The sequence below is a fragment of the Panthera tigris genome, chromosome C1, assembly GCF_018350195.1.
Source record: "Panthera tigris isolate Pti1 chromosome C1, P.tigris_Pti1_mat1.1, whole genome shotgun sequence".
NCBI classification, from domain to species: Eukaryota; Metazoa; Chordata; class Mammalia; order Carnivora; family Felidae; genus Panthera; species Panthera tigris.
The window spans coordinates 33,928,797-33,956,142 of NC_056667.1; the positions used below are offsets into that span (position 1 = coordinate 33,928,797).

The 27,346-nt window shown below is 58.4% G+C and overlaps 1 protein-coding gene across 7 annotated transcripts in view; it reads left to right on the forward strand.

The window, feature by feature from the left end:
• The window catches only part of PTPRF (protein tyrosine phosphatase receptor type F), an 88,053-nt gene that overhangs the window by 41,281 nt on the left and 19,426 nt on the right, over positions 1–27,346 (forward strand). For 5 of the 7 annotated variants that reach the window (XM_042996871.1, XM_042996865.1, XM_042996869.1 and 2 more), the window contains 9 exons: positions 5,253–5,363; positions 14,799–15,068; positions 16,558–17,139; positions 17,351–17,487; positions 17,981–18,125; positions 21,585–21,890; positions 22,540–22,733; positions 25,752–25,778; positions 27,157–27,274. In XM_042996871.1, coding sequence (XP_042852805.1) covers positions 5,253–5,363; positions 14,799–15,068; positions 16,558–17,139; positions 17,351–17,487; positions 17,981–18,125; positions 21,585–21,890; positions 22,540–22,733; positions 25,752–25,778; positions 27,157–27,274 — 1,890 coding nt within the window. The remainder of the gene's footprint in view (positions 1–5,252; positions 5,364–14,798; positions 15,069–16,557; positions 17,140–17,350; positions 17,488–17,980; positions 18,126–21,584; positions 21,891–22,539; positions 22,734–25,751; positions 25,779–27,156; positions 27,275–27,346) is intronic. The other 2 variants (XM_042996867.1, XM_042996870.1) reach the window with 1 other exon arrangement.

Sequence of the window (27,346 nt, forward strand, 5' to 3'; positions counted from 1 at the left end):
AGGGCGCCAAGGAGACCTCCCGTGCTCTGCTCAGTGGCCTGAATGTGCAAGCCGCCATCTCATCACCGTCGAGGACAACCTGATCCACACAGCTACGTTCTCACCCAGAGCACAGCCTCCTTCCACACCCTCTGAAACCTGAGCTGAGACTAGGGCCTGAGCAGAGATGCCAGCATCTGGCTGCAGACGGAGGCCCACCGGCTCTGGCAGATAGGACCCAGAGCCAAGGGCGGAGCAGGCTTCAGGGTGGGCCTGACGCCTGCAGTCCCCTACTCTGCTGGCTGGCCCAGCTCTGACCAGAAGAGCCTGCCCCCCAACCCTCTTCACCCATCAGGGTCTGGGTCTGTCAGGCGGGCACACTGGCGGTGCATGGTCATGATTTCCCTTTGGCCTCAGCACACTGGCACCTCTCGGGAGCAATGCAGACTCCTGGGTCCCTGCCAGTCTCCCACACCCACCTTGTGAAATGGTAAGGCAAATTCTTCTTTCAGTTTGGTAGAGAAATGACTCTTCTGAGAGGTCCAGAGACTCGTCACACAGCAGGTTAGGTTTGGGGAGAGCAGAGGCCAGAAGCTAGGGGTCCGAGTCCTGGGCCATTTACACAGCCACCCTCTGCCATGTCCAGCAAGCACTGTAGAAGTAGATCAGTGGCTGTTGACTTTTTCGTCTTAGCACCTCCGATTGTAAATATTAGAGAATCTCAAGGAGCTTTCGTTTCTGGAGGTTTTTCCTGTCAGCATTTACCATATTACATATTAAGACTGAAAAGGTTTTAAATATTTAAACTTTAAAATGATTTTTAAAAAAACCATTATATGTTAAATAATATGTTTTCGTGAAAAATAATTATGTTTCCTCAAGCAAACATTTCACGAGGATAGTGGCATTGTTTTACACTTTAACAAATCTCTTTAATTTGGGGCTTGATCAAAGATGGTCACTGGATTCTCACATCTGCTTCCACATTTGCTCTGTTGCAGTATCACACTTCACGGAGCTTCTGGAAAACTCCACTCTATATTCACAAGACAACAAAAGTGAAAAATGCAAATAACTTCTTAGTATCATGAAAATTGTTTTGACCTTGTGGACCCTCTGAAAGGGTCTCAGGGCCACTAAAGGTCCCCTGGACCATGCCTGGAGGATCACTGTGATGATGGTTCTTCCCAGTCTCTCTGCAGCCCCTCACACCCCCAGCCCAGGTCCCAGCAGCTGCCTTTACCTCCCCTCCAGCCTCTGTATCTGCAGTGGGGAGGCTGTGCACCAGACGTGATTAGTTCCTGCGACCTCACTTATAGGCCATGTGACCTTGGGCTTTGGGCAAGTCACTTACTGTTCCTCAGCTTGTTTCATCTTTCCCGTGTGAACATGGATAATTCCTCCTAGGCAGTTGTCATCGAGTTTAATGAGAGAGTAATCGGTGTTTGATTTGTCTTTTGGCATATTTCCCTCCCGTAGCAATGGGCAGAGAGGGTCAGGGTGGACAGCCCTGGGCCCAGGCTCGCCCGGAGGCTCCTCACTCCTCTGGATGAGGCGGAGGTAGAAGATGGGGCCCGAACACAGCCTCAGAGGAGGCACCTGCTGGGAAGGCAGCTGTTCAGACCTCGTAACCACCCTGCACCAGGCATTTGGAGGTGTGCGTCTGGCCCTCTGGGCTTGAAGCACTGAACAGGCAGGGAGGGGACACCGGCCTCTGGCTCTCACCAGTCAGGTTGGGGGTAAACTCAGTAGTTACTCGCTTTTGAGCAGGGTCGAGTGGGCTGTAGAAGGCGTTTGCTACTGGGGTGTAAGTTCACCCTGAGTCCCATGGTGGGGCTTGGCTGGTATGTCTGCTTTGCTTGAGGGAAACCTGGCCTGGTGGTGGTGGCCTGTGGCAGGCCCTCCCTTTAGCCCTTTCTGTGTGCTTAACCTCCTTGGTTGCTTTTGGTAAGTGCTTTGTTTTGAAATCTTACCCACCTATGAAATTTAGGTGCCCTTAAGGAGTGGGGTTGCTACTACTTTTATTCACTTTTCCCCTCATTGGCTTCAGCCAGCTGGGTCTGCAGGAGCCCTGATTCCACCTTCCTGAGTCCCATCACCTCCAGCCCCGATATCCCCGGCCCCACCCTCCCTCACCGCCTCAGCGCAGTGCCAGTGACCCGGGGGACACAGCTTCACCCGCATTCAGCCTGGCTCAGCCTGGTGCCTGTGCACTTGTCACCTGCGTCGGCCTAACTCGGGCCTCGATTTCTCTGTGTATTTAAGGCCCTTTCTCATGTTTTATTTTATCTGGTTTGGCTTTTTGTGGCTTTCCTTCCTTTTGTACTAATGCTTCTCTCTGATCTTATTTGCATTCAAATTACCTCGCCAGGTGGTTCACCAATCAGAGGTAAGAATGCTGTCCGTGCATCTCGCCACGCCACGCCACGCCACTGCTGTCACCACCACTCCATCCCGTCCAGTCCGTCACCTCCCCCATGCCCATCCCGACCTCTCCAGCCTCCTCATCTCCAGCTCCGGTCCCCTCAGCACCACCGGCCACCACACACCTCCACTCTTGGTCATTCCCTCCTGTGGACTCATCCATTGCAAGTCTGGACTGTAGAAATAACTCCACTGAGCCCTGCCTCGGGGATGGCAAGCCCTGCTTCCTGGGCCTTCCAGGCCAACCCCACAGAAGGGACCCTGTCAGCTCCCACAGCGAAGCCAAGTGCTGATCCCCAAGCCCGGTCACAGATGGAGAGTCTTCCCAGGAAGTGGGGCAGCGTGACCAGGCCTTGCCTTGCCTTGCCTCGCCTCCCAAGAAGCTCCTTTTTCTTGGGGCCCTCAATGACTGCTTGACTTCCTTTTAACCTCCTGGCCCTAGGACAGGGTGAGGACCATCCTGTAAATCCCGTTAGCTCAGCACACGCTAGGAGGAACATGCAGTGAAGACTTTAGTGTAGGTGCTGCAGTAACACAGAATAACCAGGGTCTCCTGTGACCAGATCAAATGACCTGCCAGCCCCGGCTGCTTCCAGAGCCCCGCAGCCTGGGGCTTCAGAAATCAGACTCTGGACTCAGAGATCTGGGTGAGAGTTTGACTCACCTGTGTGACCTTCAGAAAATCAATCCATCTCTCAGAAGTCTGCTTCCTCATCTTTAAATCGGGGCCAGGGCCCACCTCAGGGCTCATGAGATTTAGAGGAGGAGACAGGGGTCTGGGCGGTGTCTGGCTTGGAGCAGCCACGCTGTAAAATGGTTGCTTCTGCACTGATTTTATTCACTTCATCTCTTCACACGTCTCTCAGCGTCCTCGGGTACCTCTAGACCCCTCAGTCCAGGGCCAGGGTGGTCTCAGGACAGAAGCTGGGCTGAGGAACAGCTGCCTCCCTGTGGGGCGTCTTGTCCATCACCCTCCAAGGACGGGACTGACCCTGCAGACCCCCCACCCGTCCTGTCAGCCTGTACCAGTTCTTCATGTCCCTGCTGCTGGGGCTTGGTGTTGACTCCAGGTTTGGGAGTTTCTGTGTGCATATAGGCTCAGGGTCTGAACTGGGTCCCCTGACCAGTCCTACTTCTCAGCACGGCATGGGGGGGGGAGGGGGGGGAGGGGAGCCTCCTCCCCCAGCAGGGGTCCCACCCAGGCACTACTTCTTGTCCCTGCCTGTGGCACCAGCCACTGTGTCTCCCCTCCCTCCCCAGCTGAGCCGACCCAGTGCAGCACCCCCACCCCCACCCCACCACTAGCCAGGGGCTGACCCCACCTGCTCAAATGAACATTTTCTGTAACAACGTCCATCCATCCCATACACATGACCTGTTGAGTGCCCGACAGGGCTGTTCTTGGAGGAGATGGGTATTTGGCACGTGCGCTGGGCCCTCATGCTCGTGCTGCCTGACGCCCAGTGGGGAGGGCTGAGGCTAGGACCAGGGAGCAGGCCAGCCCTTTGTCCTGCATCGGGGTTGAGCCTTCGCAGGCTCTTCCCCCACCTCCAGCGCCCAGCCCCCTGCATATTCAGGGCCCCTCCTGCTGCCCTGGGCCTGGGTGGTGGGGGAGGGGTGTCAGGCAGTGAAGAGGCCGCAGCCAGGACCCGTGGGGGTCCTCCCCTGGGGGCTGGGCCACTAGAGTGTGATGTGGAACTCTTCCTGTGGCCCCTGACCAGTCCAGTCAGGTGGGGTCCCGCAGGTTCTGTCTGTGTCCTGTGTGGGTGTGGTGACCATCAACCAGCCTCCCCTGGGAAGGGTGGGGCTGTCAGGGTCACCCTGGCTGTTCCATGCAGGCGGCGGTTTTCTGTCAGGCTGTGTGCTATGGGGTTAAGTGTCCGTTGGGCTGTCCTGTGTGGGTTTGATTGTCTGTCGGTTTGTTCCAGGGAGGGGGTGTTGCCTGTGCCTTGGGGTGTTACTGTCACAGACAGCTTTCTGGTGTGCGCTCATGAACGGTGTTTTTCCAGTGTTTACTGCCAGAGCTGGGGGGTGGCCAAGTCAAGTGGTTACACCTGCCACCTGCCCCCTGCCTTGGGCTCCCCTACCTGTACCTGCCACAACTGGACCTCTGTGAGGGTCCTTTTCAGCTGCCCGCCTCTCCCCCCCTCCCCCCCGAATCCTGGCTCCTGTCTGTCCGTCTGCGGCCGGAGCAGCCCCTCAGGGCACTGGCCCGAGTGGGAGCTACAGCCTCCATTAGCCTCCTGAATTATGCAGCAGCCGTGGTGGGTCGAAGCACTTTAGCAGGACCAGGCTGAGGAGAGGAGCCGGAATGGGTGGGGCCAGTGGGGTGGGGATGGGGTGGGAGGAGAGGATGGGTGCTGCGAGCAGGGCACCAGGCCCCCAGAGCAAGCCCCTTCCTTCCCGCGGACTTCTGACGGGCAGCGGATTCTCAGGCTCTTGCCCAGTGAGAGCCGTTGCATGCTTGCAGCTCCCAGGCCCCCAGGTATACAGGCTGCTCCCACCTATGCCTGGCTCCGCGTTGCCTGGCAGGCCCGGTAGGTCTGGGAGCACTAATGGGGATGCTCCCTGGCAAACGGGCTGTAATGCTGGACACTCCAGGGCGGTAGGGGGTGTGATGGAGCCCCTGGCCCAGCCCACAGGCCCTACTAGACTGCAGGGCAGGACAAGCAGGATTGTGTTCCAGAGTGTGACCCTTGCTTCCAGCCGGGAGGCCAGTGGGCTCATCAGGCAGAGCTTCCTGGAAGCAACACTGGTGCCCAGGCGTGGCCCCGATTTTTGCAACATCTCATCAACACAAGCCCCCTCCCCGTGTTCTAGGCCTGACCTCTGTCGCTGTGTCCCCACAGGTGCCTTGCAGATTGAGAGCAGTGAGGAGTCGGACCAAGGCAAGTACGAGTGTGTGGCGACCAACTCTAAAGGCACACGCTACTCGGCCCCCGCCAACCTGTATGTGCGAGGTAAGGATGCAGGCAGAGCCCAGCCCTGTCTCTGCGGAGCTGAACTGGCCCTGCTGGGCACGTTGTCCGGAGCCCTTGGTGTGGACGGTGGGGGCTGCCGTGGGCCCAGTCTCTCCTTTCCTACATCTTTCTGCCGCAGCAAGAACAGCCGTCACAGTGCTCCCACTGGGCAGACTCCCCATGTCTACTGCTATTTTTCCTTCCTTCTCTGCAGGCCCTCTGGGAGGCAGCCGCTCTTGGGAGCATTTGTATCTCTTGTAGGTCCTGCCACGTGGGCCCAGAGCCCCACGGGAGTCTCGAGCCTTCCAAGCAGACTTCTCACTGTCAGTGTGTGTGTGTGTGTGTGTGTGTGTGTGTGTGTGTGTGTGCACAGGCGAGCATACATGATTGTGTGTAAACATGGGCATACCGGCCCAGTATTCCTCGAGTCTGTCCTGCCTACCCCAGCCGGCGGGAGGCGAGGGGGGGCGGGGGGACCTCCAGGCCAGGTGAACCTGCCCCTCTGGAGGCCAGGTCTGCCCAGGGCCTTCCTGGAGGAAGAGCCGGCTGTGCTCTGTCACCAGCCAGGACTCTTGTAGAGAGTGTCAGTCTGAGGTAGTTGTGAGCCCCTGTAGGTGAGCACCTACTGTGTTTCAGGTGTTCCTTGCTGGGACTTAATGGATCGTGCATTTTCACAAGTCCAGATACCCAGCAGAGAGAGCTTGGGGACTGTTTTGGAGTGTCCAGTGTCTGCTCTGCTCACAGCCCAAGGGTGACCAAAGCTGGCCACCTGGTCCTTCTTGAGGACACCCAGGGTCTGGTGTGCACAGTGCCCAGCAGGGACCCTGCTTCTCCTCCCACATCCCCTCACTTAGCCCTCCCGCACAGATGGACATCATTACAAGTGAAACTGTCTCTACTCAGGGGATTTGAAAAGGAAAGTGGACACGGCTTCCTTGCAGCGATGACTTCATCATGCTAAGTGCTTAGGGCCGCTTCTTGAGGGGGTCATCTGCCTGTCTGCCCAGGCCCTGTCAATGGCCTGTCCCACTCTTTGGGGCCACATAGACAGGGCAGGGAAAATCAGGCCTTCAACCATATAGTTATGGAGGAGCTGCTCTGTGTTAGGGCACAGGTTCCCAAGAGGCCCAGCCTGCCAGCCCACTGGGTGACAGGCAAATTGTGCTTCAGAGACCATGGAACTATCTTCATCAGAGTTGGGGGTGTGGGGTGGGAGGTTCCCACTCAGCCCCCTTGTCAGGTGTCCTCATCAAGGCACGCCTAAGTGGACCCAGGACCTATCTTAAAGAACATCATCAGAGCAGAGAGGCCAGGCGCCTGAGAGCCACCCACAAGGCCAAGAGAGTGGAGTTGTGAGGTGCACAGCCCTTCCCCACACGGCTGCAGCCAGAGCTTCTGACTGGCACACAAGGGGTCTGACAAGTCCCCTCCTAGAGAGGAGCAGCTGGAACAGCCCTAGGTGCCTCCTCCCACCTGGACTGTCCATTCCAAGTGCTCTGCGGTCCTGACTGAACACTTCTTCCAAAAGATCATCGGGTCCAGAGTGGCTGCATCAGGGAGAGGAGAGGCCCGGCAGAGCCACTGAGAAACCCTTGCTGCCTGGGTATGGGCTGGTCCTATGGGCACATTTCCTAGAGCAGATCTGCAGGAGGTCCTACTGAAGCAGGAAAAGGCCCAGACATAGGTGATAGACCCTGCATTGTTATCTTGACTGGGTGGTAGTCCCTGAAGTCACTGTCACACTGGCCTCATCCCTGAGGCGAGGCGGTGGGTCTCTTTGGAGATGAGGAGAGCTCAGCCACCGTAGCTGCCAGCCGGGCACTAACCAGGGAACTCTTACCTCCAGCCACACAAGGTCCTCAGGCAGGACCCTGCCATGGTCCATCCCCCCTTCCCACCAAGTCTTCCTAAATCACCTTTCTGACCAATACCCACAAAGTCTTTGGGGCAGGGAGTGTGGGAGTTTCTTTAGTTCAGCCCCACTTGCCAGGGACCCTAACGCAGGCCGTCCAGCCTGGCTCTGTCTTTTCCTCCCTCACACACATGTTCCTGTGGGCCCTGATATGTAAGGTTCAGCCCTAAGTTTCTGTCCCCAAGACCTGACTTATACCCAGGCCCCACCTGAACCTGTACCTGCCCTGTTTGGTCAACAGCAATTTGCCCTGTAGCCCCAGGACTTGTAATGAGACTTGTAGACACCTGGAAAACCTGCTCCTAGGACTTTTGCTTCCCATGTCCCCACTGCTCCTCATCTTTGTCCTGGCAAAGCCCCTGCTTTCCACCCCCAGCAGTGCAGAGGGCCCATCAGCCCCAGCTCCTCTGAGACTGCCTCTCCTGTGCTGGCCACCAGCTCTATCCTGAACCCTGCTTGCGAGTGCGCCGCCCATGGAGAAATCCCCCAGTGCCTGCCTGCTGCCAGCAGAGCGGCTGTGAGGTCTCCTTCCAGCGCAGGCACCTGGGGCCCCTCCAGGCCAGTGGGCTCCAGCTGTCGGGAGCCTCGGCATCCGGGTTGGTGTGGACTCTAGCCCAGGTTTCTCAACCTCAGCATAGTCGATACTTGCAGCTGCGTGACTCAGTTATGTGGGGCTATCCTGGACATTGTATGATGTCTAGCAGCACCTCTGGCCCCCTAGATGCCAGCAGTACCCCCTAGCCATGACAATCCACAACTTCTCCAGACCTTGCCCAGTGTCGCCTGGGGGGACCCTACCTGCTGGGAACCACTACAGTAGATAGACGGCCTCCCTGCCAGCATTCACCTCCCTCCATCTCTCTTCTCCCGCCGTGTCCACTGGGCTCGAGGCCACATCTCCTTGGATTTGTTTTCGGTGCCTCGCATCTCCTCTGTCCTCTAAACTCTCAGGGCTCTGCTCTCTGTCTGAGCCCCTGCAGCCGCTGCATTTAATGGGACAGCATGTGTGAAGCTCCCGGCACAGTGGCAGGCACATGGGAAGTGCTTGGTGGCCAGTGACCCCTGCTGCTGTCGAGATAGCTGTTGGGGATGCGTCATCCAGTTACACGTGCCTTTGCTCACGGTGGCCCACAGCTCCACCCATAGTCCAGCGGGCCCAGGCAGGCTGGGTGGACCAGCCTTTCTGTGTCACCATACGTCTTTGTCTCCGAGTGACTCACACTCTCCTTCCATCCACAGCGTTTCTCTCCTCCAGCTCTCAGGACACAGAGCTGCCAGGGGCCAGGGTGTGGCCACACCCAACCTTCCCCCTTCTCTTCAGGGAGCTGGCCGCTGGCCACAGCTGAGTCTCAACGGGGCAGTGTCTCTACAGCCTTTCTCCCCATAGGTGTCCATACCAGCTCCCCAAGCTGGTGCTGTGCAGTGTGGGGCTTCCTGAAGGTGGTGGGAATCTAGCAGCCCGTGTGCCTTGGTGCGTTTGTGGGCTGGGTGGGCCCCGACCCCAGAGCCCAGCTCACTGGGTCTGTCGAGCCGTGGGGTGTGTGTGAGGCATGGGGACCCGCCTGTGCTCCCCTTTCACCCCGCCCTGTTCCACCCTTGGCGCCCCAGCGCCTGCCAGTGGGACCCAGCCCTGTCCACCATGTCCTCCATGAGTCCTGAGTCTTTCGTGAGCGGCGTGGTCCGCGTGCACCTGCGTGCACGTGCGTGTGCGTGGGGCACAAGAGTCTTGTCTTGTTTCCGTGCTGTGTGGGCAGTTGAAGGTTGGCCTGTTTTTACTCTCTCTGTGTTTCTCCTTGTCTTTTTTTTATTCCCTCCTCATCCTCATCGCACTCTGCCATCAACCCAAACTCTCATCTCTCAGATCAGCGAGAAGGTTGGTCCTTTTCACTTCTTATCCATCTGCAGTTCGCCCGTCGATGGGATGCTCCCGTCAGTACGGCCCAGAGGGCTCGGTCAGCTCCCTCAGGCTCGCCCCAGCCAGGCCTGCCCGCCAGTCGGGCTCCGCTCTCTGCTGTTTGGGCCGGCAGGCCGGCAGGACCAGGGGTGGGCGGGCTGGCCCCCTGCCCTGCATGTTTGTGCCGCTTGGGTCCCTGATGTGCCACGTGCTGCATGTCCCCTTAGCTGGGCTCCCCTGCTGGGGCGGTCAGGCAGGCATGGTGCATGACACGAAACTGTGCCCCCTTTGTGCCTGGGCCAGGCCAGCTCTCTGTTCCAGGTGGGGCTCAGGAGTGGTTGGGGGAGCTGAGAGCAGTAGAGCCTTACGTGTGCCTGTGGGGCCTTTCTCCACAACCGTATCACCTAAACTCCACCTTTGCCTGAGCTCAGCTGCAGCCACTGGAAAGACGAAGGGAAAAGGCTAATGTAGAATGAGCTCACCCCACAAAGTCCTGCGGGTCTGCCCTGACCTTGAGGTTCCCACCAAGCCCCGATGGGCCTCGTGAAGTTTGGTGTCCATGGCACAGGTGGGTGGCATCATCTTGGGCCGAAGGAAATCTACACTCTTGTCTTTTCCCCCTTTCCAACCAGAGCTGAATGAAGATCTTCCCACCTGCCCCAGCCCCTTTGCCCAGGCCCTCCCAGCCCTCTGGTGTTCCCTCAGGCCTGTGCTGGGCGCTGAGCATTCAGATTCAGGGAGCTCACACCTGACCGAACAGTTGACTGCAACTTGGTAAGGCCCACGTGGGAGCCAGAAGAGGCCCCGGCCCAGCCACAGGTTGGGAAGGGCTCCGCAGAGACCCTGCTCCAGCCCATTCCAGAACATTCTCACATGGGGCTCTGTTCTCAGCCCCGCCCTCAGGGCCAGACCTCTACTGCTAGCCTTGGGGCCAGCAGCAGAGGCTGGCACTCATTCCTGTGTCACATGATCTCAGTGGTCAGAGGAGACTCACCTGTCCACTGGGCTTTAGGCTGAGCCCCAGGGAGCAGACTCAGGCCACCTGGTCCCCTTTCCTCCGTGAGGGAGAAGAGAGTCAGTCGGGAGGAGGGCTGAGGCCCCAGCTCAGATATCAGCCCTGAGCATCCGTCCATATGCGCTCCTGAGCTCTGGGGCATTTCGGTTACACCATTTCGCTGACCAGGCGGATCTGCCGGGGCGTCCAGAAAGCAGTCATCAGCAGACAGCCCAGCCTGCCTGCAGCCGCCTCCCCCTACACCCATTCCCCCACCATCCTGGTCCCACATCCCTTTTCTGTCTCCCCCTCTGTGGTCCCACCAAAAATAAGCACGTATACAAATATTTAACGGGAAAGCAGAAATGAGTTTCTAAATATTCCAGGGGGATTTGCCGGGCTGGTAATTTGTTTGGCGCTGATAATTACATCTTACATTTTTCCAGCTTTACTTAAAACTGTGTGCCGAGTGCGCCGGCATTTAATTACTGCTCTGCGGCAGCCACAAGGTTATTTATTAAAGAGTTATTTTATCTTGATACAGTGGATCCTGCCCCTCATCCCCTCCTTAATGTTGTGTTATTTTCATCAGAGAAATTTCTGTGAGTGAATGCAGATTGCGGGGCTGCCTCCCCCTGCGATTAGGCTGTCACTCCACTGAATGCTGATGCCTCCGGGCGCCACACCGCCCTATTATAGGGGGTTGTCAGCGCAAATAATTAGACTTAAAAGTTACAGCTGAAATATAATCCAGACATGGCAGAGCCCTGTTTTGGAAATTGTCTATAAAATGTCAGCAGTAAAGATGCACGGGGAACAGTAATAGACCGGCATTGTTGGAGCCCAAGATTAGACCTAAGTGCATTTTTCCTGGCTCTGGCTTTTTTCTTCCCTGCTGTTGCTCTGTCAATAGACTGAGTCCAGGGCAAGTTCTGCCCCTTTTGGAGGCCTTGTGTCTGGGACGGTGGGAGGAGTGACCATGGGGCTGCTGCAGGGAGGCGCCGGCCACTCCTGGCTGTTAGGGCGGGGGTGGCTGTCCAGGCAGGTCCAGGGTGCAGGGCCCCACTGGCACTCGGGATCCCAGGAGGCCACCTCATACCTCTCTTGCCCCCACCCTCCCTCTGCAGACATACCCTAACCTCCCTCACACTGCAGTGAAGATGAGCCTGAGCTTTGGGAAGTCTCGCTCCAGAGCTCCTTGTGTGTGCCCGAAGCCCGGTGCTCCGGCAAAGTCAAAGGTGCATCCCTGGCAGCCTCTGGGCTTGAGACACTTGCCCGGGTGCTAGGGATGATCCTAAGGGTCACATCTGACCTCATCCTTAGTCCCCGCAGTGTTCTGTCTTCCACCTGTAGGTAGGAGAGGAAAAATACAAGGGAAAACAAAACTATTCTCAACGTTTATTCTGAAGGGCCTCCACTTCCTGACAGTGGAACAGAAGACCTTGTCCTCCCAGGACTATTTGGAGTACAGTCCTGTACTTTCTACACTGCTTTCTATACTGCTTAGGTCGGGACCCAAGGTTTATTGGCCAAGGACCTACGTCCTTTCCCTGGGGCTCTTTGTTTTTATGTCCTGGGACTAATCAGGCCCCAAGATCCCACCACTGACCAGGGTCAAGCTTGCAGCCATGGTGTCCCCTGGCACAGGCTTTCCAAGTCCCATCCTTCTTTTGTATGTTTGTTTGTTTATTCTTGAGAGAGACAGAGTGTGAGGGGGAACGGGGCAGAGAGAGAGAGAGAGAGACATGGAATCCAAAGCAGGCTCCAGGCTCTGAGCTGTCAGCACAGAGCCTGACACGGGGCTCAAATTCACAAGCCGTGAGATCATGACCTGAGCTGAAGTCGGACACCCAAACGACTGAGCCACCCAGGTGCCCCATCCAAATCCCATCCTTCTGCCAACTGGAGAATATCTTCTGCCAGCCCTGGCTGTCCAGAAGCTTCTCCCTAGAGCCTCCCAGTTGTCTTTTTTAAGACTTATCAGCCAGGGCTCAAAAGGGTGTGAGCTTTTCATCACACAGACGATCTCCTGGTAATACGTAAATTTGGGCATGGCACTTAGAAGGATCAGTCTTAAGTCGGTTCTCTTGTCTGTAATTGGGAGGTGATAGCATCTCTAGCAAGGAAGCCTTCAGCCTTCAGTAATAGATATTCAAGAGTGGTTTCCCTTCCCCGAGCTTCTTTCGGTGCCCATGAATGAGGAGGACATGGGCTGAGAATAAAGACCTGATCAGTTAAGACTGCCTGTCCCTGTGCCTGTCCGCCCAAGCCAGGACTGTGCTGGACCCCTTCCTTCGTCGGCAAGCCTGGGCCTGGTCTGCAAATAGACCTGCCTGCCCGTACCTCTCCTCCCACTGCCAGCCCCCCAGGCCCAACCCCGGAGCTCAGGGAGGGCCCACAGCACCAGGCTGGGCAGTGCTTCTCTCTGTGCATCCCAGTCTCACTCTGGTATCATTCGAGGGAGTGAGTGCTCAAAGGGCGCTCTTGTGGGTCCCTCCTGCCAGCTGTGCCCAGGATCCAACTATTCTCTGCCATGCAGAACTCTCTACCTGTGACATGTTGTCATTGTTCCATGTGGACTCCCAGCTTTGGGACAAGTGACAGAAACCTACTTAATTGGCTTAAGCAAAACAAGGAGATTCTTGTCTTAACCAAACTCAAATATGTAGAGGTAGATTTGGTGTCAGGCAGGGCTGGATCCAGATATTTAAACAGTCTGGTCAGGCTCTGGTGTGTCTCTTAGCTCTGTTCTCCTCAGTTGACTTCTTTGTTCTCAAGTGTGTTCTTCCAAGTGTTACAAAAGGTGGTCCCCAGTCCCTCTAAGAGTAGCCATGGCAGTACAGAAAGAAAGCTGTTCTAATAGTTTTTGCAGAAGTCCAAAGGCTATATATCTCGCTAACCCGATCTGGGTCACATGCCCCGTGTAGCAAGAATGGGAGGAGAGGCAGTTCCCCTAAAGAAGATGAGGAGGCCAATTCTAGAAGGCAGAACACTAGATGTCCATGAGACACATTGAGATCCCAAGTGAGCCTGGGGACACAGAGGGAAGTAGACTCAGCCCATGATGCCAGTCACACGTGGCTTTCTTGGGGGTTCTGTCTAGAGGTCTCGGAGTGAGGTGGTGTGGACAGAGTTGGGGCAGGAGCTGAGTGAGGTGGGGTCTGGTCATGTGGCCTGAGGAACCATGCAGGTGTTTTAACAGAGAAGTAATGTGAGCAGAACTGTGCTGTTTGTGGAGGGGCCTGGAGGAAGCCGCCGTGGCCGAGACTGGTGGGGGCAGTGGCCTCTGGGTCTGGAAAGAAATTTAGTGGGTTTGAAAGATACTTTAGCCACGCACCAACAGGACCTGATGATTTGTTGGGTGTCTAGTCTCTGGGCTGCAGCTTGACCCCTGTACAGTGAGGTCAGAGATGGGACCAGGTGGTTTCTGCGGTCCCTTCCAGCTCTGATTCTGTGGTTTAGGCTGTCTGAGCAGCAGAGTCTGGAACCTATGGTGGAGGTGCTCCTGATGTGACAGCATGGGTCCTTTGCATGCCCTGGCTCCCCAGCAAGGGTCCTCGGAGACCCGCACGCACTCTCGGTGCCGCCTTTTGGTTCCTTAGCCTCGCTGCCTGCCTTCTCCAGCACTGTCTGTAGGGGTGCCCCTGCCCACCAGCTGCATGACCCGTCAGCATGCCACGCATGCCTGCCCATGGCTAGGTCTTGCCTGCCTTCCCTCCTTCTGCATGTTCCAAATGTCTGTGCCCAGCTTCCAACTTTCGGGGGGGGGTTCCAGGCTACAACTTGGCCTGAGAAGCTCAGAACAGCTTCTGGCCTGGAAAGCCCAAGACCAGAGGTCGTGGCCAGGCACAGCTACCCTCCCTCTTGAGACCCTTGTTCATTGGCGCAGAAAGCCGTCTGTTCGGCGCCCTCATCGTGTTACTGCCATCGTCATGCCCATCCTGCCCGCGGACCACGTCCCTGGCCTGCCCTGACCCCTTGCCCAGCCCCTTCTGAGGGGCAGCTCTTCCCCTTGGGTTCCCAGGCTGTGTCTTGAGCCTGGTTGAGGTCCTGGCAAGTGGTCATGCCCCTTGCCCTCATCTCTCACCTCGGGTCACAGCCTGGAGGTGGAGGCGGTGACTCCAGAGAAGGTGGCCATGTCACTCCTGGGCAGACCCTCTGCCCTGCCCCAGCCATGCTCTGAGGTCCTCCACCCTCAGGTGCCTGGATTTCTCTCACTGGTGCCCCAGTTAGCCCCTCTGGAGAGGGTCAAGAGCAGGTGGGGGCAGGCACTGGAAGGCAACCTGGGATGTGGCCCTGACTAGGCCCTCAGTGTAGACCTGAGGCCCGAACCTTGCACTGAGTCCCTGTGTGACCCTGGGCAGAAAGGACTTTTCTGGGCCTCAGTCTCCTAGGCTGTAAAGTGGGAGCTTGGTTGCGGAATCTCTTATGTTCCGGTCTGAGTGTGGGGGTTACTTCTAGCCCAAAAGTGGGGTGGTGGGAGGTGGTAAGCTGGGGCCCAGGGACTCTACCCCACCTGTCTCTGAGGTGGGTTTGACTCTGGCAAGCGGGGCTTCCTGGATGAGGGGCCCCTGCCCTTCCATCCTCCGGAGTGTCCTGCCCGGCCCGTGAGTACCTCTCTCCCTCCTCCCACAGTGCGCCGTGTGGCTCCTCGTTTCTCCATCCCTCCCAGCAGCCAAGAGGTGATGCCAGGTGGCAGCGTGAACCTGACTTGCGTTGCGGTGGGCGCACCTATGCCCTACGTGAAGTGGATGATGGGGGCTGAGGAGCTCACCAAGGAGGATGAGATGCCTGTTGGCCGCAACGTGCTGGAGCTCAGCAATGTCGTGCGCTCCGCCAACTACACCTGCGTGGCCATCTCCTCCCTGGGCATGATCGAAGCCACAGCCCAGGTCACAGTGAAAGGTGAGTGCCACATGCATGCCTGCCGTGGCCTGCGGCCCGCCCTGTCACACAGGGTGACAGGAGGTCCCAGCACCCGTAGCTGGTGAGGATGGCTGTTGTGGGGATGGATGAGGTCTAGGGGTCATCGCCCTCTCCTGGGGTCTCCTGGCCCTCACTGGTGGAGAGAGGAGTTTCTGTCATTCATAGTGTTAGTAATAGCAAACAGATACTGAGTTCCCGTGGGCAGATACCGCACTGGTAAGCACAGAGTACTTTGTTTCATTTGTATTATGCTGGGAGGTAGGCCCTCTTCCTGTTTTACAAGTGAGGGAACAGAGATGCAGGGTCACATGGGAGGAAATGACAGAGCAGAGACTTGAACCCTTGGGGGTCTGATGCTATAGTCTGATGCTACAGTATGACCCCCTAGCCACTACATGGCACCAGACCCTCAGGTTTACCAACCCCCTGGCAGGAAGGATATGGTGAAATAGTGGCCAAGGGGGCGTGGGCTCTCCACCAGCTCCCTGGGATAGGCATGCATATGCACACTCCTCCAGGCTCCCTGCCTCCGTTCCTCCCTCAGAGCCGTCCTCCATTCGGCAACTGAAGTGATCTTTTGAAGATGTGAAGCAGGTTCTCACCACTCTCTTTTAAGAAAACAGCCTTCCAGTGGCTTCCTGTTGCTTTTAGGGTAAACACCGGGATCCTCACTCCCCTCACCCAGCTCTGCTGGCACTACTCAGTTCTGCCGGGCGCTCACCCAGCCCTCACTATGCTGGTTCTCCCCCAGTCCAGGTCTCAGCCCTGTGAGGCCCTCGTGGATGTCCCCAGCTCAGCACCCTGCTGTCTGCTGTCCTTGTGTGCACTGGAATCATGAGTATGGACGCAGTGCTTCCCACTCACCCTAGAGTGTAAACTCCGCAAGGGCAGGGGTACGGCTGTGTGACCTGTGTCCTCAGCCCCAGCGCAGTGCCCAGCACTTAGTAGGCTTTTGATAATTATTTGTTAAATGGTCGGCTGTGGATCTGGGGCTTTTCTACCTTCAGTTTGAGCCAAGCCACAGGTGTGTGGGGCCCAAAGCCCCAACACTTTCTAAAATCCAGACCTTTCCCTTAGGCGTGTCTCTCCCCAACACCAGCCCCAGTCACGCGTAGGTGCCCACAGGGAGCGCAGGCAAGCCCCAGAGGCAGACCTCAGCCTCCCAGCCTGTGTGCATGGGACCTGGTCAGGCCATGCCACCTCTGCGTCTTAGGTTGTTAGGTGAGGATCTAGTGAGTTCTCGAAGTAACGTGGGTAGATACTAGATTACCAAAGGTCCCTGGAGGCCCTGACAGGTGTGGTCACCATCCCCTGCTAGGTGCCCTTAGAGGTCACCTTGAACTTTTCAAGCTGTTCTTCAAGGTGGGTTCTGGGGGTCAACCACATTCTGGTTGGATAACATCAAAGGCAGGCTTGGCTCCCGGAGTCATGACCTCAGGCCATCCTGAGCCTCTCACTTTCTTCCCAGCTCTGCCGAAGCCTCCAATTGACCTTGTGGTGACAGAGACAACTGCCACCAGCGTCACCCTCACCTGGGACTCTGGGAACTCAGAGCCCGTGTCCTACTACGGCATCCAGTACCGTGCAGCAGGTGCGGAGGGCCCCTTCCAGGAGGTGGATGGCGTGGCCACCACCCGCTACAGCATTGGTGGCCTCAGCCCTTTCTCAGAATATGCCTTCCGCGTGCTGGCGGTGAACAGCATCGGACGAGGACCACCCAGCGAGGCAGTGCGGGCACGCACAGGGGAGCAGGCGCCCTCCAGCCCCCCGCGCCGTGTGCAGGCACGCATGCTGAGCGCCAGCACCATGCTGGTGCAGTGGGAGCCGCCCGAGGAGCCCAACGGCCTGGTGCGAGGGTACCGCGTCTACTACACTCCCGATTCCCGCCGCCCCCTGAGCGCCTGGCACAAGCACAACACAGATGCCGGGCTCCTCACCACCGTGGGCAGCCTGCTGCCTGGCATCACCTACAGCCTGCGCGTGCTGGCCTTCACTGCCGTGGGTGACGGCCCACCCAGCCCCACCATCCAGGTCAAGACGCAGCAGGGAGGTAAGTGCGGGCAGCGTGCTGGCTGGGTGGCCACAGCAGAGCTGGGGTGGGCAAGGCTGTGGCGAGGCCTCTTCTGTCAGGCCGTGGGCTTGGGGGCCTATATTCCACACACGCGTGGTCACTTGGGATGCAGGACATGGGTGCGAGGGTGTCTTCCCCTGCCCTCGAGGGGATCGGTGAGGTTCACGGCGCCTGGCCTGGGGCGTTGCAGTGCCTGCCCAGCCGGCGGACTTCCAGGCGGAGGCAGAGTCGGACACCAGGATCCAGCTCTCGTGGCTGCTGCCCCCGCAGGAACGGATCATCAAGTATGAGCTGGTGTACTGGGCCGCGGAGGATGAAGGCCAGCAGGTGAGTACCCAGCGGGGACAGGAGAAAGGAGGGGGGCTCCTCCTGATCCCTTAGAGTCTGTGGTGGGCTCACCCAGGCAGGCTTTCTGGATTTTGTGGTTGTACGGACGCAGCCCCCAGGGTTCTCCTTGGGGCTCTGGGGCTCACATGGCTGATAAGGTTCCATAGTCTTTGTTGCCCCTTTGCTGGGGGCAGAGTCTGTCCTTGGGTCTGTCCGTGGGTTTCTTGGGTTCTGTGGCTTACACGGCACTGGCGGAGCCCTAAAGTTCCCCACTGGAGCCACGTGTCCCAGGTGTTCGTGGCCCTGTAGTCTGTGCGGTGTCCGTGGCATGGGCTGGGCCGAGTCCCTTATATGGTCCAGGTGGCCATGTGACGTGGAGCCAGCCCTGGAGCCACGGTGGGTCCGCAGGGGTCAGCTGCAGCCCGTGTTGGGGAACAGCCTCTGAGTGACCTTTGAGGTCAGAGCAGTCAGTGAGTGCTCCCTGCTCTTCCAGCACAAGGTGACCTTCGACCCCACCTCCTCCTACACTCTAGAGGACCTGAAGCCTGACACACTGTACCACTTCCAGCTGGCCGCCCGTTCCGAGATGGGGGTGGGCGTCTTCACCCCCACCATTGAGGCCCGCACAGCGCAGTCCAGTAAGTGTCTTCTGAGGCTACTGCCTGCTGTAGCTGGGAGGGACACAGACATACACACCCTTCTCCCTTGACCAGGGGTGGTGGTCAGGTCTGCCAGGCCCTGGACTGGACCCTTGTCTGGGCTCCAGGTCTGGACCCCGAGAGAGGGACAGGTAAGTTCCCACTGGTCTGCGTCCGGGCGGTTGCTGCCCGCGCTGCTCCCCACACCCCACCCGCTCCCGCCCCTCCCTCTCCCAGGCCACCCCCACGACCACCCAGGTAAGTTCTGTGTCTGTGACTCATCCTCTTCCCCCCCCACCCCCCCTACCCCCAGCCTGTCTGCGCTGGCCACACTGGCTGACTAGGCCATTCCCACTGGTGGGACGGCCACGCTTGCCCAGTCTCAGACACGCCCCCGCTTTGGCAGCTGTCCTCCCTTTCCATGTCCCCACATCTCATCTCCCCCATCACCTACATTCCCTGCCCCGTGCCCCCCACCATGAGAAAGATGTGTGAGCTGTGTCATCACACCGGGCCAACCGCATGTAGGGACACATCTGTGAGCATGAGACTTTGTGACTGAGAGTGTCCACGTGCCTGCCTTAAGACCACGTGACCTTCCACGTGTGGGTCTGTCTGTGAGGCCATTTGTACTACACTTTGTGGCTTTGTGTGTTACCGTGTTCCTGCCTGCGTGTGACTCCGTCTGACCGCCTGACTGTACAGCACCTGCATGTGTGTCCAACGAGTGTCTGGCGTGCCCTGTGATGGAGTGGCCATGAGGGTCTGTGTGATAATGGGGGCCACAGATGTATGGCTGGAGAGGATCATGGCATTGAGGCAGCACAGGTGCTCACCCTAGACACGGCAGCGTCTGCGAGGCGGTCCATGTGACACGGGGCTGTGTGTGAATGTGCCAGTGATGTCGGGCAGCTATGTGGGACCTGGCGTTCATGGATCCATCCTGCGAGCACCTGCTGTGCTCCTGCTGCGCCCGTGCACGGTGCGGGGCTGGCAGTGACCCTGACGTGGCCTCCACCTTGGGGGGATCCTGGTCTAGTGGGGCAGATAGATGTTAAACCTGCAGTTACCCAAATGAGCTCTTAATTATGTTTGTGTTAAGTGCTGTGGAAGAGACAGATGATGGGATGGGAGCTTCATCTGGTCTGAAGGGCCAAAGGGGCTTCCTTGGGTGACACAGGCCTTAGGCAGAGGGTCAGCAGGTGCAAAGGCCCTAAAGTGGTGAGTGGTGAGCAGGGGGCCAGTGTGGCTGGAGCAGCCACCAGACCATGGCAGCTGGCTTCAGGTTCAGAGGACAGGTGGGAGGGCTGACTGGCCGCTGTGCAAGAGTGCACAGGACAGCCCGGCAGGATGCCTAAGGCCAGGTAGGGGGCTGTGTGGTAGTCTGTGCAAAAGGTGGCAGCTCAGATAAGGTGGTGGTGGATTGGAGAGCTTCCTGGGATGCCAGCTGGCTGGGACTTGGTGATGGATTGGGTTTGGGGTGCTGAGGGAAAGGGAAGTTTCAGGCAGATTCCTTGCTTCTGAGGTATGGACCTGGGAAGAGTGTAGGAAGTGGGACCTAAGCAGGCACCACAGCCCGAGATGCCTTATGCCGTGTCAGTGGTGATGTTGGGCTAGAGGTGGGGGACCCTGAGGAGGATGACCAGAGATGGCAGGAAATTAAGGAGAGGGGAGCATCTTAGAGGTTGGAAGAAGCAGACCAGATGCTTGACCAGAGCCAGAGGAACACTGGAGTGTCCACTGGGTTGAGGACTGTGAGGACTTTAGCTGGAGGGAGGGACCACTGCAGCTGGAGAGGAGGGTTGTGGTCCTCGGTGTGGGTTTTGTCTTTTAAGATAGGATTTTGAGCATATTTAAGCATTACTAGGAATGAGTCTGTTCAGAAAAGTCAAAAATTTGGGAAAGAGAAGGATTTTGGAAGCTCAGGAGGTTGGGGAAGGGGGCAGAGCATGGATGGGAGAGATCTGCCTTGGACAGGAGGGCGTACCTCTCTCCGTGTGGGAAACAAGGGCGGCTCAGTGAGATTACAATTGTTGGGTGGGTTTGGTAGCAAGAGATGGAGGGAGCTGCTGGTGGGAGGCTTCAGTCTTCTCTGCAAGGTGGGAGACAATTGTGTGCTGAGAGCTGAAGGTTAGAGCGTGGAGGAGGTTGAAAGCATGCTGTGTACAGCGGTGAATCAAGCCTGGCAGAGGACAGAGGCCACAGGCAGCATGCAGGGCCCGGGTGAAGCCACTGGGGACGTGCTCATAGGATGCCGGCCTTCCAGGGCAGGTGACCTACCTGTCCCAGGGCTGCCTGGAAGAGGGCAGAGGGGTTGGATCCATCCAGGGCTTGGCACAGGCCGGGCAAGAGCATGGGAAGAGAAGTAGGTGAGAGAGTTGAAGGGGAATGTAAGAGCGGTGAGGTGTGGGACCTCCGGGTCTAAGCTCAGTATTGAGGGTGGTAAAGGATGGTAGGTCAATGGGCGGAGGTCCCTGGGGGCGCTGAAGAGCCAGTACAGTGCTGGGGACCTTGAGCAGCTAAGCTGGGGGAGGGGGAAGGTCTGCAAGGGGATGTCGGAGGCCACGGTTTGGGGGATAGGGCCATTCTGAGCCTTGGCAGTATCAAGGGCACGGCCACAGCCGTGCCAGGGAGGAGAAAGCCCTGGAGATGAGGGGCTTGGGGGCTCGGGAGGGGGACTCCCAAAGTCACCCAGGCAAGGGGTGGGAGCAGAACTCTGGACGGTGAGGAAACCATGCTGTGGCACTAGGTTCCTCAGTGGGAACAAGGTCTAGAAATGTCACTGGGAATAAGGGAGGCACAGCCCCGTGTCCTAACTCCAAGGAACTGGTTGAGTGCGAGCACCTCCATAGGGCACACTTTCTCCAAATCAGTCAAGGCCGTTGGCCTCTTTCCCATCTGGCCTCCAGTCTCTGTGGTTGCTTGTGGCTCCGGCACCCTGTCCAAGAAGGCACAGGCCACAGCTACCTTGTGCCAGAAGAGCCACTGGGGCTGCTGGTCCTGACAAGAGCTGTGGGCACAGCAGCTAGAGTTCTCCATATGTGGTTGTGTGTGTGATGGGGGCAAGGGGTCAGGGAGTCCCGGCCCACGCTCGTGTATCTGGCAGTTGTGTGTGTTTTGTGAGAGAAAGCATATGTGTGGGAGAGACCTTGTGTGTGTGTGAGGTGCTGTTAAAGCCCCATATGTGCGAAAGACACCATATGTGTATGTGGGACACACGGTGTGTGTGTGTGTGTGTGTGTGTGTGTGTGTGTGTGTACACAGGCAGAGCCTGTGGTCCAGAGGGAGCCAGGCTGTCTGGCAACAGCGGTGGCAGCCTGCCTAGGAGGGGCCCTGGGTTAGCCATTCTGTACTCAGGGACTAGCCGGCCTGGGTGAGTTTCCCATCCTCTGTGACTCGTCACTGTGTCCGTGACCCCCACCCTCCATCTGCCTGCTTCCCCCCATTTGTCTTCCCCAGCCCCCTCCGCCCCTCCCCAGAAGGTGACCTGTGTGAGCACGGGCTCCACCACGGTCCGGGTAAGTTGGGTCCCGCCGCCAGCCGACAGCCGCAACGGCGTTATCACCCAGTACTCGGTGGCCTACGAGGCAGTGGACGGCGAGGACCGAGGGCGGCATGTGGTGGAGAGCATCAGTCGCGAGCACTCCAGCTGGGACCTGGTGGGCCTGGAGAAGTGGACGGAGTACCGGGTGTGGGTGCGGGCACACACGGACGTGGGCCCCGGCCCGGAGAGCAGCCCGGTGCTAGTGCGCACGGACGAGGACGGTAGGCGCTGGCACCGAGGGGAGGGGCGGGGGAGGGGAGGCACCCCTCCCAGACACCACCCACCGCGCACCCCAGGGCCTCTGCCTCACACAAGCCGGGAAGGACTCCTCTTCCTGGTGGGGGCTTAATAGCCCAGAGTGGGGAAACAGAGCTTGTGGGATAGCCCATGACCAAATCCCAGCCTTTGCAGCGGTCTCCAAGGCAGCTGGAGCCTTAAAAGGCTAAGATGGAAGAAGCAGTCCCACCTAAGATCTGGGAGGTGGAGACTGGGAAGACTGGTCCAAGAGACGCTCAGAGTAGAACCAGCAAGACTCACTCTTGGCCAGATGTTGGCATGATGTGGGTGCCAGGAGGAGATGGGACAGGTTGTGCCCACCTTAGGATGACCAAAGGCCTGGTGCCTCACCACTGCCCTCCCCACCAAGTGAGATAGCTCTGGGCCCAGGGGGTCGGCAGGGCTTCCTTGTGCTAGGTGAAGGGACCCCTCCTGTGTCCTCAGCAGGGACAGACAGTCTACAAAAACTCTGTGAGGGCCTTTACTGGAGCAGTGGGGTGCAAAGGCAAGGCCCTGGAATGTGCTGTGCCCCCCCCCCCCCCGAGCCAAGGTCCGTACCACCAGGCCTGACTTTCTTCTCTTCCCGGTCCCCAGTGCCCAGTGGGCCACCGCGAAAGGTGGAGGTGGAACCGTTGAACTCCACTGCTGTGCGTGTCTCTTGGAAGCTGCCCGTCCCCAGCAAGCAGCATGGCCAGATCCGCGGCTACCAGGTCACCTACGTGCGGCTGGAGAATGGCGAGCCCCGTGGCCCACCCATCATCCAGGACGTCATGCTGGCTGAGGCTCAGGTGTGTCACTGGAAGGCGGTGGGGTGGAAAGGTGGACGAGGCCAGCATGCTCTGCTACCTCTTTGGAGCCCAGGTTTGACCCATCCCCTGCCTGCCCTCAGGACTAAGACACCAAGGTGTCCTGCCGCATTAGGCTTGGGAGGTGCTCAGACCAGAAGGTTAGGGCTGGGTTCCAGGAAACACTCTCTTCCGTCTTGCCTACGCCAGCCCAGGCCCTGCCGGCCCCATCTGCCCCGGTGACCATCCCAGCCTGGCAGCCACCTCTGTGGCTCAGATACCAGCACTAGCAGTGAGGAGCCCTCTCTGCACAGAGCCCGGCTTCCATTGTCACCCCCTGTCCGGGGTTCAGCCCCCTAAGCCCTCCTTTGTGTTTTGCAGAAAGCACATTCACTGTCAGTTAGGCTGGGATTTGAGATTTGCCTTCCCCCCCTCAACAGTGCTGGGCTGGGCAGCCATTCCTCCCACAGCCAGGGCAGGGAGAGCCCTCCTCCTGTCATCTCCCCCAACTCAGCCTTTGGCCATGGCAGAGTTCTGTGAATGGTCCAGCTGGGTGTGGCTCTACACCTGGCCCTCAGGAGGATGGCTTGGCCCCTGGTGTTTACGCTCAAGGTCTGGGCCCGCCAGCCAGCCTCCTGTCTTCCTCTGTGCACTAATGTCCTCCAGGGGATAACAGTTTCACCAGTGAGCTTAGGGTGAGGTCCCTGGGGTATTCTGAGCACTGGTTTGCTGTTCAGGTAAAGAACCTGGGATACTGGGAGGTTATGTGAATGGCCCAGAGTTTCCCAGGAAATAGGTGGCTGAGCTCGGGTAAGAAACCCAGTCTCTGGACTCTGAACTCCTAGAAAGGGCTGTAATTGTTATGGCGAGTTTCCTCCCAAAAGATTCTGCTGAAGAGTCGTAACATGTGGTGTGGTCTGCTTTCGAGGTCTCCCCATCCAGAATCAGGGTCTTGGGGAGGGGGTTTACAGTGGGCAGCACTGAGGCAGCCCTGGGGGAAGGAGCCCAGATTCCCTTCAGAGCCCACATGCCCTCCCCATCCAGCTTTTCACCCCTACCTGGGCTGGGCCCAGAAGTGCAGGTGCAGACCCCATGTTCTGCCTACTGTACTCAGGGTGGGCTCACCCACACAGACAGATGGGGCCTTCTTGCCTCCGGCTGAGCTTAGCACTCTGAAGCCAAATTCTTCTCTGGCCAGAGGGTGCCCTCTTCCTCCTCTCATCCTGCCCAGTGCTGAGAGAGAACGGGGGTGGAGGAGGCGGACATGTGCACCCGCCTGCATTCCTGGGGCAGGTTGAGGACTCCTCCTGGAGCCTCCACAGACACACCCACCCAGAAACATCCCCGGAATGGGCTCCCACCAGCCCCTCCCATCCTAGAGGGCCAGCGGCACAGCTGCAGCCAGTGGGGTTCTGGAGCCACCCTTTCAGGTGCCCCCTTCTGGTTCCAAGTGGTTTGAAGGGAGCTGGGCTACAGGAGGAGGGACACTGTCCATCTGGTTTCAAACATATCATGACGGGGGTAAACCCGAGCTCCAGGAAAGCCAACTGAAGATGGAGGGGCCTGGTCCCCAGCCCAGCCACAGGGCCCAGCTGTCCTCCGACCACCCTGTCAGGGACACCACAGCCTGTCCGTCTTCACCCAACATCACCATCTGCTTAGCCCAGGGTCCCCATCAGTTCTGGAAAAACCATGAGGGTCCTGCCCCCCTCGAGTGTGTAGCCAGACCTGTCTCCTTTTATGTGTGTCTCCATGTCGGGTTTGTCTGTTTCTCACTCGATGTTTTTCCTCCCTCTCTGTGTCTCCTCTCACTGCCTGTGCCTGCCTCGCCCTCTTCTCCTCTCTCCTTCCCACTGCTCCCTTCTGTCTTCTCTCCCTCCGTTGTGCTTCATCTGCTTTGTCTCTCCTTCTTTGCCCTCACTCTGCCTCCAACGTGGGAGAGGTGCGTTGTGAAGACCTTTCTGCCCAGACCTGGCTTGGACAGCGAGAGTCTCCCCCCCCACCCCCCCCACCCCCCACCCCCGCTCCGAGACAAGGAACCTAGAGCAGAGGCGGGCCCAGCCATACCTTTGAAAGTGTCCGTGGCCAGTAGGGACCTGTTGATGGCCTCCTGCCATATTCTGTCCCATGCTCCTTGCAAGGCCTTTCCAACAGATTTTCTCAGAACAAGAGGGACCGCAGTCAGTGGACAGAGGTTGGACCAGCACTTTAAGGGTGGTTGGGCCAGAGGACCCTCTGGTTGCTCTAGCCTGAAGATGTCATGGGCCATCTCCCTTTGCTGTGCTGGACACCAGCCAGCCTCAGTCCTCCAGTGTCCCCAGACCACAGAGCGGACACCTCAGTCCCTCCACCTACATGCATCACGGCCTAAAGAAGAACGTACCAAGAAACAGCGACATTGCCAGCCCTGAACCATGCCTTGCTACCATAATAAGATCTCAGGCACCCTCAGGAAGGAATAGGGGTCTGACTGCTCCCCCTGTGCCTATGGGGAAGGGCCTAGACTCCAAGCTTGGCATTCACACTTCCGTCATCTTGCTGGCCAGCCTGCCCCCATCGCCCTACCCCAGTATAGCTCTCGCTATTCCTGGGACACCCTCCTGCCTGGGAAAACTGTATAATCTGTCTCCCAACTGAGAGTGAAAGGAGACGCTGAATAATCATACCATGACAACAGCCGCAGGCCAGGACCTTCGGATACAGTCGCCCTGCTCCCAAAGGAGTGGGTTTCTTCACCCCTTGTCTGGCAGCCTCTCCCTCAAAGCACCTATAGGTGGCGCTCTCTGGTCCCTCCTGTGCCCAGGAGCCCTCCCTCTTCAGTCTGTGTGCTTCCTAGTCTCCCTCCCCTCCTCGGCCCTGGCTTACGGCATGGGCTGGGATCTCCAGATGGGGAGTGGTTTTGGGGTGCTACCCCCATGGGCATTTCAGAGGCCCTTGCCCTCCCTCTGCCCTGCTGGGCCGGGCCCCCTCCAGCAAGAGTCCTTCACATCCTGTCTCCCTTTCTCTCCCTCCCGCGGTCAGTGGCGGCCAGAGGAGTCCGAGGACTATGTAAGTAACAGGTGTGCGAGCGCGGGCGAGACCTGGGTCAGGTTGGGCTCATGGGACACTCCCCTCCCCCGCCTTTCCCCCCAGCCTGAGCCGCCGAGATCCACAGGCCACCAGCCACCTCCAGAGAAAATTGGTGTTTAGACTCAAGCGGCGAGCTGAGCAGCGATTGGCATTTCCTCTAATCCTTACTTGTTGCCTGTCGAGCAGCAATTTCGGGCCAGTGTTTGTGATCGACCAGGGCCTGGCCCCTGCTCTGGCCAGACAGGGATGGAGTTAAATCCGATCCTGATCATTAGGCCTTATTGATCCCTGGAGTGAAAAATCACCTGCTCCTGGGCCCAGGCTGGGAGGGAAACCTGGGGAGCTGGTTCCGGCATTGGTGCGTTCTGGAGCCCCAGCCCTGGGACACCCTCCAGCCGGGGCAGGAGGGTGTCTGCGAGGGGTTGGTGGTGGCTGCGGGGGCCCCACCTACCACTCAGAGCTGGAGGGACACCAGGGTTGGTGGTGACAGCTCTGTTCCCACTGCACGGTGGTCCCCTCCCTTCTTCCCACTCTCCCCGTGTGGCGTGGCTTGGCCTCCTGTGGTGTTTCTCCGCATGTCTGGAAAGGATGCCTTGGCTGGAGATGGGCATGTAGGCAGGGCCTGCCAAGGCTGGGAGACACTGCCCTGGCTGACTTCTTAGGTATCACTGGGGACAATGGGGAAGTACGTTCCCTGGGGTGGGTGTTTCCTGTCCTATTCATCTTCCTTCCCTCATCTTTCTTCCCTTCTCACAACGTATTTGCAAGGCATTCGGTAGTCACAGAGCCCACTCCTACATGTGGCCAGATGGGGTCCTGGCCGGGTCCTGCAGGGCAGCACCTTGGCCCGCTGCACCTTGCTTGTCGGTGTGGGTGTGGGTGTGGGTGTGGGTGTGGGTGTGGGTGTGGTGTGTGCACGTGTGCACTATGGTAGCCCTTTGCCCTCCTACAAGAGAAGCTGTAGGCTGCGTGCATGTGCGTGCCAAGAGTCATGCAAGGTGCCCCGTGCGTGCGGAGCTCTGTGCCCTGTGTGTCATGTGTACACAGACCTCCTGAGGGGTCACTCGCAGCGCAGTGGAGTGGAGGAACAGTGTAGCCCTTTGTTCTAATCTGAAAGGAAGGGTGAGCTGTCTGCTCCAGGCGTGCAGCTCCTGGGACAGGTGGGGTCCTCCTGGGCACACATCCCACCTGCCTGCCCCGCATCCAGCAGAGTCCGGCATCGCCCAGCATCCCACACCCCGGGACCTCTGGCCCTGTGTGCCCCGGAGGCTCCCTGCCGGTGAAGGTCCTCAGGTGGCTGGCACGGGCTGGCCTCCTGGCTCCCCTGTGATGAGACTGGGCCCCTCCTCCTTCTTAGGAAACCACCATCAGCGGCCTGACCCCAGAGACCACCTACTCCATTACTGTCGCCGCCTACACCACCAAGGGGGATGGTGCCCGCAGCAAGCCCAAAATTGTGGCGACGACCGGGGCAGGTGAGTGCGGGGTCGGGGACAGAGCCGAGGGTGGTGCGGCAGGGCGGGCAGCGCCAGAGCCCAGCGCGTGGT